The sequence below is a fragment of the Aulonocara sp. 'chitande type north' Nkhata Bay genome, linkage group LG5, assembly GCF_057382095.1.
Source record: "Aulonocara sp. 'chitande type north' Nkhata Bay isolate Kocher_YH1m ecotype deep benthic linkage group LG5, A_spYH_male_GT1.1, whole genome shotgun sequence".
Classification (NCBI taxonomy): Eukaryota; Metazoa; Chordata; class Actinopteri; order Cichliformes; family Cichlidae; genus Aulonocara; species Aulonocara sp. 'chitande type north' Nkhata Bay.
The window spans coordinates 28403648-28420979 of NC_141348.1; the positions used below are offsets into that span (position 1 = coordinate 28403648).

Consider the following 17332-nt stretch of genomic DNA (forward strand, 5'->3'; position numbering starts at 1 on the left):
GCAAGATTTATGATAATGTAGCAGAGAAAAAATTGAAATCAAGTTAACAGCACCTCAGATTAGAGCCCAGATAAATGCCACACAGAGTTCCAGTAGCAGACACATCTCTACATCAACTGTTCAGAGGAGACAGCGAATGAGGCCTTTATGGCCAAATAGCTGCTAAGAAACCACAACTAAGGAAAAGCAACAAGCAGAAGAGATTTGTGGCCCAGAAACACAAGCAATGGACATTAGACCAGTGGAAGTCTGTGCTTTGGTCTAATGAGTCAAAATCTGAGATGTTTGGTTTTGCCTGTCATGTCTTTGAGCGACGCAGAAAAAGTGAACGGATGATCTCTACATGCATGATTCCCACTGTGAAGCATGGAGGAAGTGGTGTGATGGATGCTGCTTTGCTGGTGACACTGTTGGGGATTTATTCCAAATTGAAGGCACACTGAACCAGCATGGCTACCACAGGCATCCTGCAGCGACATGCCATCCCATCCGGTTTGCGTTTAGTTGGACCATCATTTATTTTTTAACAGGACAATGACCCCAAACACACCTCTAGGCTGTTTAAGGGCTATTTGCCCAAGACGAGTGCTGCCGAATGGCCTGGCCTCCAGAGTCACCAGACCTAAAACCAATCGAGATGGTTTGGGATGAGATGGATCGCAGAGTGAAGGCAAAGTGAACAACAAGTGCTCATCATCTCTGGGAACTCCATCAAGACTGTTGGAAAACCACTTCAGGTGACAAGCCTCATGAAGCTCATCGAGGGAATGCCGAGAGCGTGCACAGCAGTGATCGAAGGGTGGATAGTTTGAAGAATCTAAACTATAGAACGTGTTTTGAGTTATTTCACACTTTTTTGTTTACTACATAATTCCATATGTGTTCATTCATAGTTTTGATGCCTTCAGTGACAATGTACAATGTAAATAGTCATGAAAATAAAGAAAAAACATTGAATGACAAGGCGTGTCCAAACTTTTTATTTTAATAAAAAAATATATATTTTAATAGAACTTGGAAATCTGTTCTGAAGGGCTTCCACCTTTTACTTAATGTTGTGATTTGACGCTATATAAATAAAATTGAATAGTGCAAAATTCAACAACAGCTGCAACCAGAAGGGAGTGAGTGGACCACCAAAGGAGGGAAGATGGTGTTCTCTATTGCATCAGTACTTCTTCATATCTAGTATGTATGGAGAGTGACAGTTTGAATGGAACAAGCTGCATTAGGTCTCTTATTTAGAGAACCAAGGTTCCAACGTAACCAAACATCCAGAGACTTTTAAGCCATAGGACTGGAAGACACTTACAGGAAGTTCATTCAGCCTTTTTTTTTTTCCTTTTTCCAGTTTTAAGCACATAAATAAATCACACATATGACACAAAACTATTTCTGTTTATTAGCTGAAAATTCTGCCTTTGTAAAACATACCTTGAAATGATGTTAAAATAATGGCATGTTGCTCTCTAAGACCAAGTAGACAGTAAAAAATGATATAATCCTTAATGCTGAGGGTGCAAATAAAAAGGAACCATAAAAAAAAAATCAAACAGCCTTGCAGAATGGAGCCTTGTTCTAAATCACTGTTTTAAATTTCAACCATACATTTTTTTCTGGCCACATCACTGAATTACTGAGTCTCTCCTGGAGGAAAGCTTTAACAGTCTTTGCTCGGTGAAAATCTTCATTATCGTGACTTCATCATCATCAAAGCCACTTTCAATCGGAGGAATGAGAAAAGTGCCCAAGGTTTCAGTGTAGACCTGTTCATTTACTAATAATAAATGCCTTCTCTGCTGGTCTTTTACCTGACATGTCACGACATTAGAACAACGCCAGACAAAAGTTGCAGATTTATCAGCAAACATCACTTTCATCCAAACATCCACAGATAAGGATTGCCCCTCGTTATCCCACTCTAGCCTCATTTTCGTCCGCGTTTTGATACTGGTGCAAATTTGACTCATTTCTTACAACAACTCCAGTGTCTACATTTTATATTTTAAAGGCGTATTGCTTTATGGGTAAGACATATGGGTAAGTTTACATCTTACCCATATGTCTTCCTTTTATAACCTTACCAATTTCTTTGTATTTGCTACAAAGTTTGGTCACAGCTGACTGGGAACAACAACATGTTTTACCACAGAGTTACAGAGTTACATGTTCCCTTTCATTATTTCAGCTGACAGCCCTTTTGTTGGAGCCTCGCTCCTTTTCAATCAGCAACAGCTGGTTAAGCAATGCAGATCCTCCCTTTTAACTACACACCTTGTTGGATATTTAGATATCTGCAATTATATGTTTTATAAGTGGGAATAACAAAACGCTTCTATATTTTTATCGATAAAATTAAAAATGGGCCATTAATTTTAAACCATTTGGTTCGTTCAAGGTATGTTTAATGAAGACAGTGTGTTCGACTACCAAACAAAACTTGTTTTGCAATCTATCTATGATTTGTTTATTTGTTACAAACTGCAAGATCATTTTTCTTGCCGTGGGTTTTAAAGCCAAATTGCTTTGAAGCTATTTTGGTGACAAGTTGCTCCAACATGTTACCAAGATGCCTTTCCTTCCTCTAAAGTCATCACCTACTTTTAGCTTTGACTATATTGAACAGTACAGCTGCACAGAAACAAGATGCTAACACTTGTTAGCAGCCTGCACTTGTTATGAGTCATGCCACATTAAAGCTGGTGGAATGCAAGACTTACCGTTAGACTACACAAGGTGATTCTGATAGTTTGAGGCGAAATTCCTGGTGATAAATATTCAACTAGCACTAGTTTGGTTTCTGCAAAGCTACACTGCTTTATAAAAAGATGGAAGGTTCAGAATTTAAGAATCAAAGACGTGATATCAATAACAGCTTAATTAATTTACCAGTTATGTCATTTGGGGTTTCTTGTAAGGACATATATAATGTGGCACTAATTAAGGCATACTCCCTTCAAACCATAACTTTAAAAGTAAGTTTTAGATATTTCTGTCATTCTTATTTATTGCTTGGCTGTACTGTACATCCCCAAAACTGCATGTTAAGCTCACCTGCTTTTCCCATGCTTGGCTCTTTCCACAAAACAGTCATCTGATTTTTTTTTCTCTTTGTAATAGTCCACTTAAATAGGACAACTGCTTTTATGCATCCTGGGATTTATTTTGTAACACTACAGACAAACTCTTAAGACTTGACAGGAAATTCCTCATTGGTCACAAGGATGAAACAACTTTTCAGACCACCTTTAGAAAACTATTATGCAAAAAGAATACCTGAACTCACTACATTAGATGTCATACTAAAGGTATCTGCAGAGCAAAACATGTGAGCTCATTGGCATCTTCCCACCTTATCAAGAAACTGATAAGGTCTGCCTTGTTTCAATGGAAACACTTAACAGTGACAATAATCAGGCTGGGGTTCCTACTAATCTGCTGCACAAAATGAAACATCAATAAAACTCAAAGTCTCGTTTCGAGTCTAAACATCAGCAAGATGAGAAACGACATGTTTTCAAATTCTGTGAAGGAGGAAAAACATTCTGCTTGTGGCCTCATGTGACTCACGCCGGGCCTCTCCCTCCTCTGGCAGTTCCAGTTCTTATTCCAGTTTATGCTGATCCCAAAAAGCACACACGCTAACAACTTGTATATCCTGTTTTGTGACATCATGTTATGCAACATAATTTTGTGATTAGGGCGAGGAGATAAAGATTATGAACGATCTTATCTTCCAAAGGTAGTTTAACTTAATTTTTCCTCCTCATGCTAACTCATTAAATATGTAATATATGTTCCATTCACTGTTCATGTTGTTGCTGTAATAAAACAATATAAAAATGCTTAAATACACCATTGCAAATATGTTCTGCCACAGTTCATTTTAAAATCTACTAATGTGCTTCTGCCCTGTTTCTGCTCAAAAGCAGCAATGTGATGACATGCTTCCTGGAGAACTAATAACACCGGTTTCAAAGACACCAGTCCTCCTTAAATAGTGTAAAACGTAGTGTTGGATTCCAGTGGTCAAAGTTTGTCGGTCTCGTAAGTGTCAAGAGGGTTGAAAAATATCTTGAAACCAGTGTACAAACTATTTTTGGATGAGGCAGAGCCACTTCTATTAGTGCTAACAGAGTCCTATAGAAGAGATAAGAAGCCATTATCTGTGGAGTCTTGCTGGTCAGATTTGCCTCCTCGAGAGCTTTTGCTGGGGTTTGGAGTGGTTGAATACTTTGGGGGGTATCTGATGAACAGACGGTCCTCCTCCTTTTTAATCCATCTTAGAAGCTTAGTGATAGCAGTAATGGCACAGGCCTTTGTCACCAGGGGGCTGAAGCAGGTGTACAGCTCAAATTTACTTGTGACCTTGAGTAAAGAAGAAAACAATCAAGAGAAGACTGTGAAATACATTTAGGAATAAGAAATAGAGCTATTACATTTCTTGCTATGTTAGATGAGAAGATCAATGATGCTTCAGTTAGGAGCTGGTTATCTTAGCTAAGGAAAATACCTGGAAGCAAGCTAACAGCTTTTTTTCAACGCCTTCTGAAAAAAGCTTCCCAATGAATGGACTATTAAGCCCCAGTTCCAAGGCTTTGTGCTAAGCTAAGCTGCCACTTACTGGCAACTGTCTTTCTTTTTTCTTTCTTTTTAAAGGTATCCCGTTCAACTGCTCTTTAATGCAATTATCTAATCAGCCAATCACATGTCAACAGTTCAATGCATTTAGGCATGTAGAGATGGTTGCATTTTCTGCTGAAATGATTTGAGTGACGCAAAGTGTGAGCATTTCAGAAACTGCTGATCCCCCCCCCCCGAATGATCTGAACATTGAAGCAGATGGGCTTCTGTGAGCGAAACACAGGCTCAACTGAGGACTGTGCCATGAAAAATTAAGGAAGTTCTGAAAGCAAGAGAGGGTCCAACCAGGTACTAGCCAGGTGTACCTAATAAAGTGGTCGTTGACTGTTTTGAGTGTAGTGTCGATCTTTTGGAAGAATCATTTCAAAGTTGGACAAACACAGTAAGAAAGAATACAACCACAAACTAATGTACGTACCCAGGCTAGCAGAGTTTCCCTCTCAGCAACATGGTAGATAAGCTTAAGGGGTCGTGAGGTGCTGTGGATGCGGCCGTGCATATAACGATAAAGATCCAGCAGTCTCATTTTCTCCTCTTCACTGCTGTATGGTGCCTCCATCTCTGGGCTACATACAGAAAAGCATCATAGGACACAAGTTACACACAAAAAACACCCAAAACATGTTCAATAACACTGTAGTGGAAAGAGAAACACACAATGCTTGATTTGTAAACTATTAAAACTCCATTTCTAACACCGACAGGACAATGTTGCCTAAAAATATCTTAGTGGGCACTTTTGTACTTCTCACACATGATTATTATCATTAGCAGCAAAAGGTTTTTAAACTTCTACACAGCTAGAAGATAATAAAATGTTATGCAAGACAAATATCACTAACTAACATGCAGCGCAAACACTCGGCATGTTTGCATTTTTAAACTCTAGTTTAGGCTCATATCAGCCTTATGCAACTGCAAGGACAGCAAGCATACACAAACAAACACACACCTGGTGAACTGAGTGAGCTGGCGGTAGTTGTCTGGCACATCAAAGGGCTTGTACATGAAGTGTCTGAGGTCTGAGACGCCCACCTGGCTCACACTGTACGTCTGAGCTTTGGCAATGAGGCTCAGGGAGTTCTGAGCCATCATAGCCTCCTCTATCTTTCTCTTGCACTCAGCTACAGAGTAAAAAGCCTCTTTGTCTGTCGAGAGCAGCAGCAAACAAACAGTGCATTCTGGAGGGTCCAGGTAAGAAATGTATGCATAAAAGTAACAGTCAGGATTAAAGAGCGGGAGGCAAATGGGGGTCCAGATCTCGCCAGCCTGAAAGGCAGAGGAAGCTCCAATGAGGTTAAGCAGAAGGTGAACATCAGCAGGCTCCAGCCGCGAGTCCTCAATGACTGTCTTTTCTTGGACGATGGTTAGAAGCTGGTTCTTGGCGATGAGGATGGAGAAAACGAGATTGGGTGTGATAGCTTTCTGCAGGATCTGGCTGAGAGAGTCCCTGAGAGAGGAGGCTAGAGGCAAGCAGTGCACTGCCGATAGCAGGAAGCTGGGGTCAGAATCCACCAAGTTGAGGAGACCATCCAGGATCTTTTCTGAGCCCGCTAGGAGTCTCCTCAGGTCGTAGTTTTTCTTGTGTTCAAAGATGCGGGATATACTGGCCTGAGTGAGCATGCTGATGATCTGATAGTAGACATAGAGGAGCTCTCCCCGCAGCTGCTGCTCAGACTGATGACTGCTGGAGACGCACACCAGAACTAGGGGCCCTTTCTGCAGGAACACTACGGTGTGCTCGTCTGAGGGAAGGGGGAAAAAACATGAGCAAATGTCAGAAAAAAAACAACACAAAAAAACAATCAATGAAAACTAAAACTGCTCCTAAGGATACCACCGATCCCCTAAACTCACTGTTCTCAAAATAAAACAATACAGGGAATGCACTGCTTATTATATTTCAGATACTGTTCTCTATGGTCCAGGAGCTTTTTGACAAGCTGGCAACAATTTTGCCCTGTACAGTGAGTCAGAGCCACACTTGCTCTTGTTGGTGTGTTTAAAAAAAGTCAGATTTCCTTTTAACGTAGTGAATATGAACATGAAAGTGGCTGGAAAAAACCATCATAGATAAAAATCTGTTCAAATTTGCATTTTGGCCGACGCCCAACATTCTTACCTGAGTAGACTGAGCGAATGATATTATCTCCACTTTGGACAAAAGACACCAGCGCCATCATCACTCCCATTGTTGATGAAAGAGCCTCTTCGCTGCCATATCGGGAATAAATGGGCTTACCGGCTTCGCTTAGCACAAAAACATGTTTCCTGTGCTGCCGCCAGCTGTCAGCTGTAACATCCTCATCGCGATGAGATGTAAATGACGAAGATTCCAGTGTGCCTGCCTCCAACAGCGGGGACGACCTCCCCTTCACACCTATACCTTGTTCTTCAAGCTTGGCCTTGGCCAGCATTGTTACAACAAATTCCCCAGAGTCGTTCTGGTCATTGTCAGTGGCATCATCTTCAGTTGTTCCATCAGTTGGCTGCGTGGACGCGTTGTTTTGGCACTCGGTTTCTGTCTCTTCGGGCTCTAGCTTCATCACTTGGTCAGAAGGAGGCTTCTCATCCAAACCGAGATGCTCTGCCGAAACATCTGGTGGGTGCGAATTCAAAGGCTTGATTCTGCTAACAGCGGCGCTCCCATTACTCTCTACTGAATCAGGAAACATGTGATTCTCCAAAAGGGAGAAGGAGGCTGCCAATGAGTCAGCTACAATGAAAACAAAAACCAACGTGTGATGTAAGTGATGAAGATTAAAATTAGACAAGCTTCAAAGAGTGATTACGTAGCTTATTTACCAGGTTGATTACTCTCTAAAGGGCTATCACCAATCTTCACTGCCGCCGCCTCTCCTTCTTGATGATTGGCTGTTTCCATGATACCATCCCAGTCTCTGGAAAGAATAAAGACAGAGAGGAATAAGCTGCTTTATAAATCATGCATTGTAGTTTTTGCAGATAAAAATCAGAGATCCCATGCATCTCCAGTCTGTTATGAATAGAAGCACTCATACTGGACCAGTGGTCAGGTCACATGATTACAGAGGAGAGTTACTCCAACTCCAAGTTACTAACACTGTGGAATTTAAACCTGATTACAGCTAGCAGTCTGTCTAATGTTACACTACATATCAACACGGAGAAACGGGACTAAGTGGCTGGTAGATTAAGAGCGCTAACGTCCGCATGATAACAACTTATCTACACATGCACGATAAATTTCAGACGTCCTGTAATGCTTACCTTTCTAATAAGTAACTAATAAATGAACGCTGACTGTAGTTACACGGCTAACACTGGGTGCTAGCAAGCGACACATACAGATCAATTTCATGGCCTTGGCTTAACAGTGCTCATGCAGCCAACCGTGGCTATCTAAAATTAGCCAGATAAACAGAGAAAGAGTGAAACTTACGGTTTTGTACCGTTGACGACTTGGACTGAATGTCTAATGTCAACACTGACTTTTATCAGCAGCCCCACTGCAAACAAGCTGTCAAGAATGAGAAGCAGAAAACAAATTTTCCCCTTACCGAAGCCGACATCCGGAATCTCTGATGACAACTTCAGCTGACCAATCAGCGCGCTCGCTGGCGTCGGTTAGTCCCGCCCCTCCCCACTCTCTGGTTGTGGGCTCGTAACAGAAACTTGAAGAGACAAATCTCAGATAAACGTGCAGCACATGTATGGGTGCTGCTGTAGCAGATATAATACAGCGAAACGCTTTCTGTGACAAAGAAAGAACGGAGAACTTAAACCCCCCCAATGTGAATTAAAACAAAAATGTTTTTACGTCTATATTGACCAATAAAATGTTTTTTTTTTCTGGATTAAACTAATACTTAAATCCAGTATTTTCCATTTTCCGTATTACACTGGTGGCTAATACTAAAGCTAGCATGTACTCCCGTCCCCAACTTGAACCTTCTGACATCTGTCGTTCCTATAGCACACCTCATTACCGTCTTGCTGTCCTCATACATGCCTTTAACCAGGGTCCCTCCTGACCGCCTTCTCATACAGTTCCTCTCCTGGCAACCAATCATCTTCTTCAAATACACAAACACACAGTGCAGGTAACTCTGACCTTCTCTATACTTCTCCGTCAACACTCACTGCTCACTGATAGTCACCTCTCTTTAAACGAGCTTCAACGACTCTTTCCCATATCTTCATGGCACACATGAATCGGATTGACGGTTTAGCTGAGGTTTAAAAAAAAAAAAAGGGGGGGGGGGGCATAACACAACCTGGACAAATGATGTCGAAATATAGATTTTTATCCACGCACATTTGTTTAACTTCACTGTGTTGGTGCTGAAAGGCTCTGTTGTGTACGTGATGAAGTAGTCGTCCTGCGTACCACGTCACGTCCGATTGCCTCTCCTCTCCGTACGTAAACATCATAACGGTAGAAATGGGGAATATGACATCTCCAAACCAGAGTGCTGATTTATAAATCACTAAAACAGACACCGCAGCCCAGTCACTTAATTTGACACCAGTTGAATAAACGGACGCCATGGAGGAGCCGTGGGACTTTGAGTTTCTGTCCCGCATTGCTGACAGCTGCCTGTCGTTTCTCTCTGAGTTTGTAGACGACTGGCTCGCCAACGACATGAGAGTGTCCATATTCAAAATACTCCTCAGCTGGTTAATTTTTAGTCTAATCGCCATTCACTTCGCGTGGAAAGTCTATGGGAATACAGTGAACGATATGTATTACAGACAAGGTGAGTTTTTCCTCCTGCTTACCGGTGCGCTGCCTGCTAAGTGAGCGCTAACACGCTAGCTTGATCTGTGTGTGTTGATTTTCAGGGACCGGACAGAACGGAGGCACACCTGATACAGCTGCACACACGAGTGGATGGTAGGTGGCCGATTTCGGGGTCAGGTTTGCATTGCACAAGTGATTAATAAGAAATCGTGTTCATTATCACCGCACCATCACCAGTCACTTTATTAGGTAAACCTTGCTAGCACCCAGTTTGACACTCTTTTTGCCTTCAGCGTTGCCTTAATTTTCCATGGCTTAGATTCAACAAGTTGCAAGTTGAGATAATAGCATCGCACATTTGCTGCAGCTGTGTTTTGGCTGTACAGCCATTAGATGATGAGTACACTGTGATCACAAAGAGATGAACATGGTCAGCAACAATACTCGGGTAGGCTGTGATCCTCAGGCCCAGAACTTGACAAGAAAATATGCCCACACGTTTACAGCACCAACATGAGTGAGCCCATGTGAATTGTAGCCTCAGTTTCTGTGCTGTACTAAACTAAAGGGAGTGTCACGTGGTGTGGTCTTCTGCTGCTGTGGCCCATCACCTTCAATGCCCTACATGTTGTGCATTCAGAGATGCTCTTCTGCATAGCCCAATTCTGATGGTTGGGTATTCGAGGCACTGCCATCTTCCTTTCAGCTCGAAGCAGTCTGGCAATTCTCTGACCTCTTTTTGGGCACTTTGGCCCAAAATGCTATAGCTTACTTGACATTTTCTCCTTTTCGGACCAGTGTCTCAAAATCCTAGACATGCTTGTATGAAAAAATCCCAGTAGATCAGCAGTTTCTTAAATACTCAGACCAGCTCGTCTAGCACTTGTGCCATGCAGTAAGTTGCTGCCACAGTTGACTGGACAGAGGTACCTAACAAAGTGACTGGCAAGTGCATGTTTCACCACACTTAAATGGTTTATTAGATTTTGTTATCTTTGCAGGGAAGGTAAAGCAGGGGATGGTCCAAAGATTCATCGGGATTAATGGGAGCTTGATCGCTGGACTTTACCCAAGTGAAGGCTGGACAATTTGTATGTCCCACAGAGACACGAAATGCACACCAGTTTTTGGTTTTTTCATTAACAAAGCGTTACCTTCCATGGATTAAAGATGGTGTTGAGACAGCTTCACCTTCTGCGAATCACTCAGTGTTAGAGTGATGGCCACTATTCATACAATGTTTAATTTGACCTCTTGATACTGCTCACTAAGCAGGACCTTATTGTGCATAAAGAACTAAAAGGACGTGTTTAACTAGTCACTTGGTGATACGTGATCAAGACTGTACTTGAATGGTGCATGAAAGGAAAACAAATCATCATTTTCCAAGTAATGACACAGGATCACATGTATAGTTTTTGTAATATATATACATATATAATACGCTGATTTGAGTATTGCATTGACTTGTGTATGTGAATATTTATGATCCAAATAATTTGCAGTGAACTGTGTGATTTTGTTTTTGATTTTTTTTTAATCTTTGCTGTATTATAAAAGGTCATCTATGGTCATTTTAAAATCAGACACAATAAAAGCAGATCATGTTTTATATCTTCAGTCTTTATTTTAACAGGCATTTTGCATTTAGTTCATTTGAAATCTACATTAAGTAATATTTTGGCAAACAGTCAAAACATTAAAAAATAAATAAATAAATGAAGCACAAAAACTTGAGGGGTATTGAAACAATACATTTTTCACCAAGGCCACTTTTAATGTTATTCTGTTTACCTCTGGAAAGATTAGCTGAAGTATACAAGAGAGGACTTTTAATTGTCACTGAGATTGTTGATTGTAACGACAATGTGATGTGTAATCTTTTCTCATATGTGCAGTAGTTACCAAGGGGGAAGATGCCGTATCTGAGCTACACTCAACAGAACCCCAATAGCTTACCATGAAGCTTAATGGCACAATGTGTAAAGCAAGCTGCCTTTTGCAAGAAAAAGCCAAAGGTGCCAGATTACGTCAGTTTGTTTCTTTATGATAATATTTGTCTGTTAATGGTTCAAAATCGAGCTTATTACAAACTAAAAACTAGAGCTGGGTGCCTTTTTTGTTTTTAGTTAATTAAAATAAAAATACAAACTAGATTTTTTTGAGAAAAAAATAAACCGACACAATTTTTGGAACCTGGAAAAAAAACTGAAATAAATTAAAAATCTACAGGAAATATCTTCGGTTTTAAAATTAATTACTTTAGTTTTTACCACAACTTGCCTGATGAGGCTTTGATGAACATATTAGGACGTGTAAAAGACTTTGAGTTAAGTCAAAAAGTTATTGTTTTTATTTTAATACCATTACTAAATCATGCCTTAATAATTAAAGAAATGACTTCAAACTAATACTGAAACTGGTCAAAACTAAACATATTCAAACTGTAACTAAAATGAGTAAAACCACTCAGGCAACTATAATAAATTAAAAATAACAACAAAAAAACTAAAGAAAAAAATAGAACAACTGTAACCAAACATCCAAAAACATCTAATTAAAACTACTGAAGGATGGTGGAGATTTTTAAACTGTACAAGTGTTTTTATTACTATTATAATGGCAGTGTGTATTTCCAGAAATTTAAATTATGTACTCAGTCCTTGTAAGATGTGGGAGGGAGCTGGAGTACCCACAGAGAACCCAAGAAGACACTGGGAGAACCAACAGACTCCATAAAGAAACCCGGGAGCTTTTTTTGTTGTGAGACGTCAGTACTAACCCCCACCCTCACACTTCTTCATTTACTGTTTGCGTTGTAATGCTTTTACATATATATGTCTGTTTTTTTCCAATTACATCTTTATTTACCAATACCAACAATCCTTCATTTAGATTCATAAATATGGTGCAAAAATGTCTTCATAGTTTCCTTTAATTTTTTTGTGTTTTGGGATTATCTGATGATAATAGGAATAGCTGGAATCAGTAGCATGTGCACATCCATTACATTCGTGCAAGTTAGGCCGGGTACGAGTAATTGCTGCCCACCAGAAAGACGAGAAAAAAACGTGTAAGAATCATTGTTGATAAGGAAGTTGTCGATGTCCAGGCCCTGAGCTTTCGCTTCATCGTACAAACCACCATCAGTAATCGCCCCTGCTGCCTCAGTGGGTCCATCCTGACCATCAGTGCCCCCACTCAGAAAGACTGGCCCTTTAGGCGAAAGCCCTAAGCTTCTCAGTTCCAGCCCCACTCGCATAGCCAGCTCCTGGTTCCGACCACCTCGGCCTTTGCCTGTTAGCTCCACAGTGGGTTCGCCTCCAGCTAACAGACATGTGGCACCCCATCCCTCTGTACGCCCTTTTTCTAAAACCTGCATTGTACGGCAGAGGTCCCAGCTCTCCACACCAACTTCAGGGCCCAGCTTCAGCACCTCAGTGGCAATGTCAGGAGGAGGTTCCTCTCGAGAACAGGCAAAGCGGGCCAGCAGGCCGTAGAGTCTAGACACAGACCGCACATCTCCACACACACTTGGCGAAAGGACTACAGGGAGGAAGCCCAGCTCTCGAGCACGGAGACCAGCGTGTTTAAGGGCAACACCGTTGGAGCCAATCACAGCATTGAGAACATGTCCCGATGTATCAGATTCCTCCTTATTCTCTTTCCACCTAGAATTCGGTTTGTCAAGGACTTCCTTTACTGATGTCGGAAGCAAGTTTAACAGCTTGTAACGCTCAAGGATTGACAAAACTTCCTCAGGCCACACCCGACTCATCACTGTGGGGCCACTAGCTATCATGTCAATAGGATCCCCGATCACATCAGATAGTATCAGTGCAACAACCTGTGAAGACGTTATAAGAGTGATATTTGACATACAAATTACAATACTGAGAATTTTAAACTCTGTTTAAAAGAAGGCTAAAAAAACTGTCTGTTACCTGTGCAGGGTGAGCATGATGTGCAAGCCCTCCACCCTTTAACAACGAAAGGGCACGACGTATGGTGTTCAGCTCCTGAATAGTCGCACCAGCACCTGCAAGTCTGCAGGTAACATCTAGCTTTTCTTGCAAGGTGATTGGCGGGATGGGTGCAGGTAGCAATGCAGAGCCCCCACCTAAACAATGATGAAAACCAGCATGCGTTACAGATATCTTGGAGTCGTTTATGACCAGGATATGTCCACCAGTGTGTATATTAAACAAATATTTTCACTGCTTTTTTGCATTTGTGGAATTTCTCTAAAATTAGAAACATCTAATTTTAGAAATTGTTATTTTATTTATTTATAAATTTCTTCTAGGCTGTACTACTGTAGTTCATTATTATCGTGAACTAAATTCCCTGAAAAGCCTTTAGCCAATCTAAAATGCTGCAGAGTACTGACAGGGTCTAGAAAGACAAAGCATATTTCTCCCATATCGTCTTCTCTTCAGTGGCTCCCTGTTAAGTCCAGAATCAATTTTTAAAATCCTTCTCTTCACATACAAAGTCTTGGATCATCAGGCACAATCTTATCTTAAATACCTCAGGGTACTGTAACACCACAATAGAGCGCTATACTCTCAGACAGCGGGTTGACTTGTGGTTCCTAGTATTTTAAAAGTTGAATGGAAGGCAAAACCTTCAGCTTTTCAGACACCCTCTCTACTTTTAACATTAGGCTTAAAATTTCTTCTGACTGTTGGGGCTTTCTTTGTATTATTGAAGGGTCTTCATTTTACACTATAAAGTGTCTTGAGGTGACTGTTGTTGTGAATTGGTGCTATATAAACAAAACTGAATTTAAATTAATATTTTTAATGATATCTGTGAAACGATTATTGTTTTATTATTTTTAACAATAACCAAGAAGTGCCATTCGTACCTGAAATCAGTACAATAAGCAAGTCTTTCTCTGTCAGCTCACTGGCTAAATGCTTGATCTCCTCAGCTGCCTTCTGGGCATCCGGATCAGGCAAGTTGTGTTTAGCTCCCTCTATTACTTTGATGCGGCTGTTTTCTTTCAGCAGCAGATGGCTGTGATGGAAAAATAAATATTATTAACTTTACTGAGTTAACACTTTAAGTTGCTTTTACCTCTAAATGCATTTGCTTACTCTTTCCCATGCTGCTGTAATGTCTGCTGAATCCCATGTGGCACACTTATGACTCCTTTCACTAAATGATCACCCACAATCCTCTCTACCTCAGCGGCCATTCCCAGCACAGCTTTTCCAAAGCCCACCAAGTGCAGGTTGTGTTTGAGCGTGAATGTGCGACCATCAATAACAACAGAGTCCTCCTTGCGCTCAATACTTTGACAGACCACAGTATCTGGCTGCACGGCTTCCACTGCAGCTGCAAACACTTCACGTGCCCGCGTGTCCATTGACATTTTGCAGAACATGGGTTTTCTCCTCGCCACAAGATGCAGAAAAGGCTGAGACCGGAACAATGAAAGAACACGGGCCATTGATAATTCAGTGGATCTGAGCAGAAATGTCCTAAGGGATATAGAAGAATTGAACAGATTTTTAAAGAGAGCACAATTTAAACAAACCATAAATAACCTGCAAAGGAAAAGGAAATAGTCATGTAGAAGTCATGAAGCAATTATAATTAGAACTTTTTCTTAAATTTACTTTGTGTGCCTCAAATTCACCTTTTTAAGAGCTTGTTTTGTGTTGTTCAGTCATCACACTTCTTGTAAGTCTTGTTTATGGTCAAGTCTGATGACTGCAGGAATACAGAGGAATACGTTTTGCTTAAATGTTCTGAAAACAAAAAGAACACCTTTTTATTCTTATACTAGCTAAAGCTATACTTACATAAATGCATTTAGGTTTGTGTTTCAGTAGAGTCACGAGGCTGCCTACCCGAGAAGGTTGCAAATGTCATATGAAGCTGGTGTTTCCCTGTGGAAGCCTGCTGCGTTTGGACTCCAGCTCAGAGGTTAGGCAGTGTGGCAACAATCTGGCCAGACACTGGCTGGAGTTGTGTACCTTTGGTGTAATGATTGACTTCAGAGGATAACATGCCACATGAAAGTGCTGACACTGCAGCTGCGCATTAAGTCGTTTTTGTTGTAATTTGATTTTTTTCTGCCACAGATTGCATTAAACTCAGTGATACCCATACTTTGTTCATTGCTGTTAAACAAAGCAGCCTCTTGTGTAGCCACACCCGTCTTTAAGCCCTGTAGACATAATTTTAATTTATTTATTTAGTAGGGACAATGCAGTTTAACATAGTTCTGATGTGGAGCATGAAACTGATGTGGTGCAAATAGAGTTTATAGCTATTGCTAAATTCCAACCCTTGTTGGGCTTCTTCATTCACGATGCAAAAACAAAAATTACAACATTCAGTTACAGAAAACCATAATACACCATGAATACAAAACTACAAGAAATACACAGTAAAATAAAGTAAAATATAGTATAAAAAACAGAGAGAGATAGGTTGTGCATCTGGTTTTTAGGTAGTTTGCTTGTTTTCTTTTTCTTCTTTTTTTTACAAATGAAAGCTGAGCCACTGGGATTGTGGTATTTTAATGTGATTAGATGTACATGCTAGAAATCCAGACAATAATGACAATGTTATATGATGAGATTTTAGATTTGTTAAATTTGTAAAAAAAAACAAACAAACAAACAAAGAAACAAAACAAAGAAACAAAATAAAACCCCTCAGAAACACTTACAGGTCGTTTTGTTAGGCACACCTCTGTAATACCACATTCTACCTCTTTCTTGCCTTCAGAACGACCTTAATTCTTCATGGCACAAATTCAAAAAGGTGCTGGAAACACCCTGGTGCACCACAGTTGCTGCAGATTTGTCAGCTTCACATGCATATCTCCTATATCACCACATCCACAAATTGCTCTACTAAGATCTGGCAACTGTGGAGGCCATTTGAATTCAATGAAATTATTGACATGTTCAAGAAACTAGTCTGACAAGATCTGAGCTTTATGACATGGTGAGTTATCCTGCTGGAAGCAGCCATCAAAAGATGGGCAATTTTTGGTCATAAAGGGATGGAGTGTCTCAACATTGCAGCAAAAATCAAGACTTGTGAGATCTGGAAACGTTCATGACAATTTTGGTGAGCCTGTATGAATTGTAGCGTGAGTTTTCTGTTCTTAGCCGATAGGAGTGGCACACACTGTGGGCTTCTGTTGCTGTAGCCCATCTGCCTATTCTGCTCACCTGGTTATAACCAGTGTTCTTTATGTAGTGTGACCATTCTCCCTGGAGTGTTTTTTTTTCTACAGATGGTTGATGGTTGGGAAAGTCCCAGAAGTCAGTTTCTGAAATACTCATACGAGCTCGTCTTGGCACCAGCGACCATGCCACCTAACTATATTTGCCTTAACAAGTAGCAAAACAGGTGTACCTAACAAAGTGACCGGTGTGGATAACTTAAATATCATGCTACTTTTTATCTCAGTAAATCAAACGCCTATTGGCAAATTATTTTTAATTTACCCCTGCATGAAATGCATTGGCATTTAGTAAAGCAAAATTCTTCCTCTACAACCAAACGTTTAGAGATTTCCATTAAAAAATATCCAAAAAAAAAGCACAAGCGGCAAACAGAACATTTCACTTAATTAATCGTACCATGGACTTGTCTTTCTGTGAGGACAAAACTGTCGTTGGTACTTTCTTCTTCACTTCTGCGTCCATCCTGCAAATCTAGAGGCTGCCAGATAACTGGACCCAACTGATAAACACACAAGGCTAACGGTGACAGCCAGAAAGTGCTAATGCGAATGCAAGAAGGCTTTGCTTTTTAAAAACAGACATTCTAAAACAAACTCGACTACAGTAGAGCTTTAAAAAAAAAAGACAATAAGCTTTTAACTCCTAAACTGCATTTGGTAAGCAAACTGTGTAAATAACGACGCTGTTGCTGGTACAATGCAGCTATCGCGATAACATCTTGCAATATCGCGTGGTTTCCTAGGCCCGA

At 40.6% G+C, this 17332-nt stretch overlaps 3 protein-coding genes across 13 annotated transcripts; 1 reads left to right on the plus strand and 2 right to left on the minus strand.

The window, feature by feature from the left end:
- Positions 1-1044: 1044 nt before the first annotated feature.
- mon1bb (MON1 secretory trafficking family member Bb) lies at positions 1045-9407 on the minus strand. 4 transcript variants are annotated; one of them, XM_086292734.1, is made up of 8 exons: positions 8784-9407; positions 8605-8699; positions 8184-8297; positions 7450-7544; positions 6767-7360; positions 5597-6389; positions 5063-5210; positions 1045-4368 (listed from the first exon to the last, which is right to left on the minus strand). In XM_086292734.1, exons 2-8 carry the CDS (start codon positions 8694-8696, stop codon positions 4141-4143), a joined length of 2064 nt encoding a protein of 687 aa, XP_086148860.1. In that variant the 5' UTR covers positions 8697-8699; positions 8784-9407; the 3' UTR covers positions 1045-4140. The 4 variants fall into 4 exon arrangements, with proteins under 4 accessions (XP_086148860.1, XP_086148862.1, XP_086148859.1 ...); XM_086292736.1 differs by having other exon boundaries at positions 8605-8696; positions 8784-9406; XM_086292733.1 differs by having other exon boundaries at positions 8605-9407.
- On the plus strand, positions 9010-10981 carry tcta (T cell leukemia translocation altered). The gene is made up of 3 exons (XM_086292758.1): positions 9010-9383; positions 9469-9520; positions 10369-10981. The coding sequence occupies exons 1-3, from the start codon at positions 9173-9175 to the stop codon at positions 10409-10411; spliced, it is 306 nt and encodes a 101-aa protein (XP_086148884.1). The 5' UTR covers positions 9010-9172; the 3' UTR covers positions 10412-10981.
- glyctk (glycerate kinase) lies at positions 10973-17320 on the minus strand. 8 transcript variants are annotated; one of them, XM_086292740.1, is made up of 7 exons: positions 16981-17320; positions 15181-15354; positions 15016-15088; positions 14470-14858; positions 14238-14389; positions 13312-13487; positions 10973-13214 (listed from the first exon to the last, which is right to left on the minus strand). In XM_086292740.1, the coding sequence occupies exons 4-7, from the start codon at positions 14823-14825 to the stop codon at positions 12324-12326; spliced, it is 1575 nt and encodes a 524-aa protein (XP_086148866.1). In that variant the 5' UTR covers positions 14826-14858; positions 15016-15088; positions 15181-15354; positions 16981-17320; the 3' UTR covers positions 10973-12323. The 8 variants fall into 8 exon arrangements, with proteins under 8 accessions (XP_086148866.1, XP_086148864.1, XP_086148868.1 ...); XM_086292738.1 differs by having other exon boundaries at positions 15181-15548; XM_086292742.1 differs by having other exon boundaries at positions 14470-14856; positions 15015-15126; positions 15229-15354; positions 16981-17319.
- Between the last annotated feature and the right edge of the window lie 12 nt (positions 17321-17332).

What these genes read in the sequence shown, in the direction of transcription:
- tcta (XM_086292758.1), top strand. Translation starts at nt 9,173, where the DNA reads ATGGAGGAGCCGTGGGACTTTGAGTTTCTGTCCCGCATTGCTGACAGC. An exon ending in CGATATGTATTACAGACAAG is followed by an intron (nt 9,384 to 9,468) that starts GTGAGTTTTTCC and finishes GTTGATTTTCAG; the next exon opens with GGACCGGACAGAACGGAGGC. An exon ending in GCTGCACACACGAGTGGATG is followed by an intron (nt 9,521 to 10,368) that starts GTAGGTGGCCGA and finishes TTATCTTTGCAG; the next exon opens with GGAAGGTAAAGCAGGGGATG.
- mon1bb (XM_086292734.1), bottom strand. Translation starts at nt 8,696, where the DNA reads ATGATTGGTTGCCAGGAGAGGAACTGTATGAGAAGGCGGTCAGGAGGG. An exon ending in GACAGCAAGACGGTAATGAG is followed by an intron (nt 8,298 to 8,604) that starts GTGTGCTATAGG and finishes TGTCTCTTCAAG; the next exon opens with TTTCTGTTACGAGCCCACAA. An exon ending in GATTCCGGATGTCGGCTTCG is followed by an intron (nt 7,545 to 8,183) that starts GTAAGGGGAAAA and finishes TATTCTTTCCAG; the next exon opens with AGACTGGGATGGTATCATGG.
- glyctk (XM_086292745.1), bottom strand. Translation starts at nt 14,825, where the DNA reads ATGGCCCGTGTTCTTTCATTGTTCCGGTCTCAGCCTTTTCTGCATCTT. An exon ending in GCTTATTGTACTGATTTCAG is followed by an intron (nt 13,488 to 14,237) that starts GTACGAATGGCA and finishes ATCATTGTTTAG; the next exon opens with GTGGGGGCTCTGCATTGCTA. An exon ending in ATCATGCTCACCCTGCACAG is followed by an intron (nt 13,215 to 13,311) that starts GTAACAGACAGT and finishes ACGTCTTCACAG; the next exon opens with GTTGTTGCACTGATACTATC.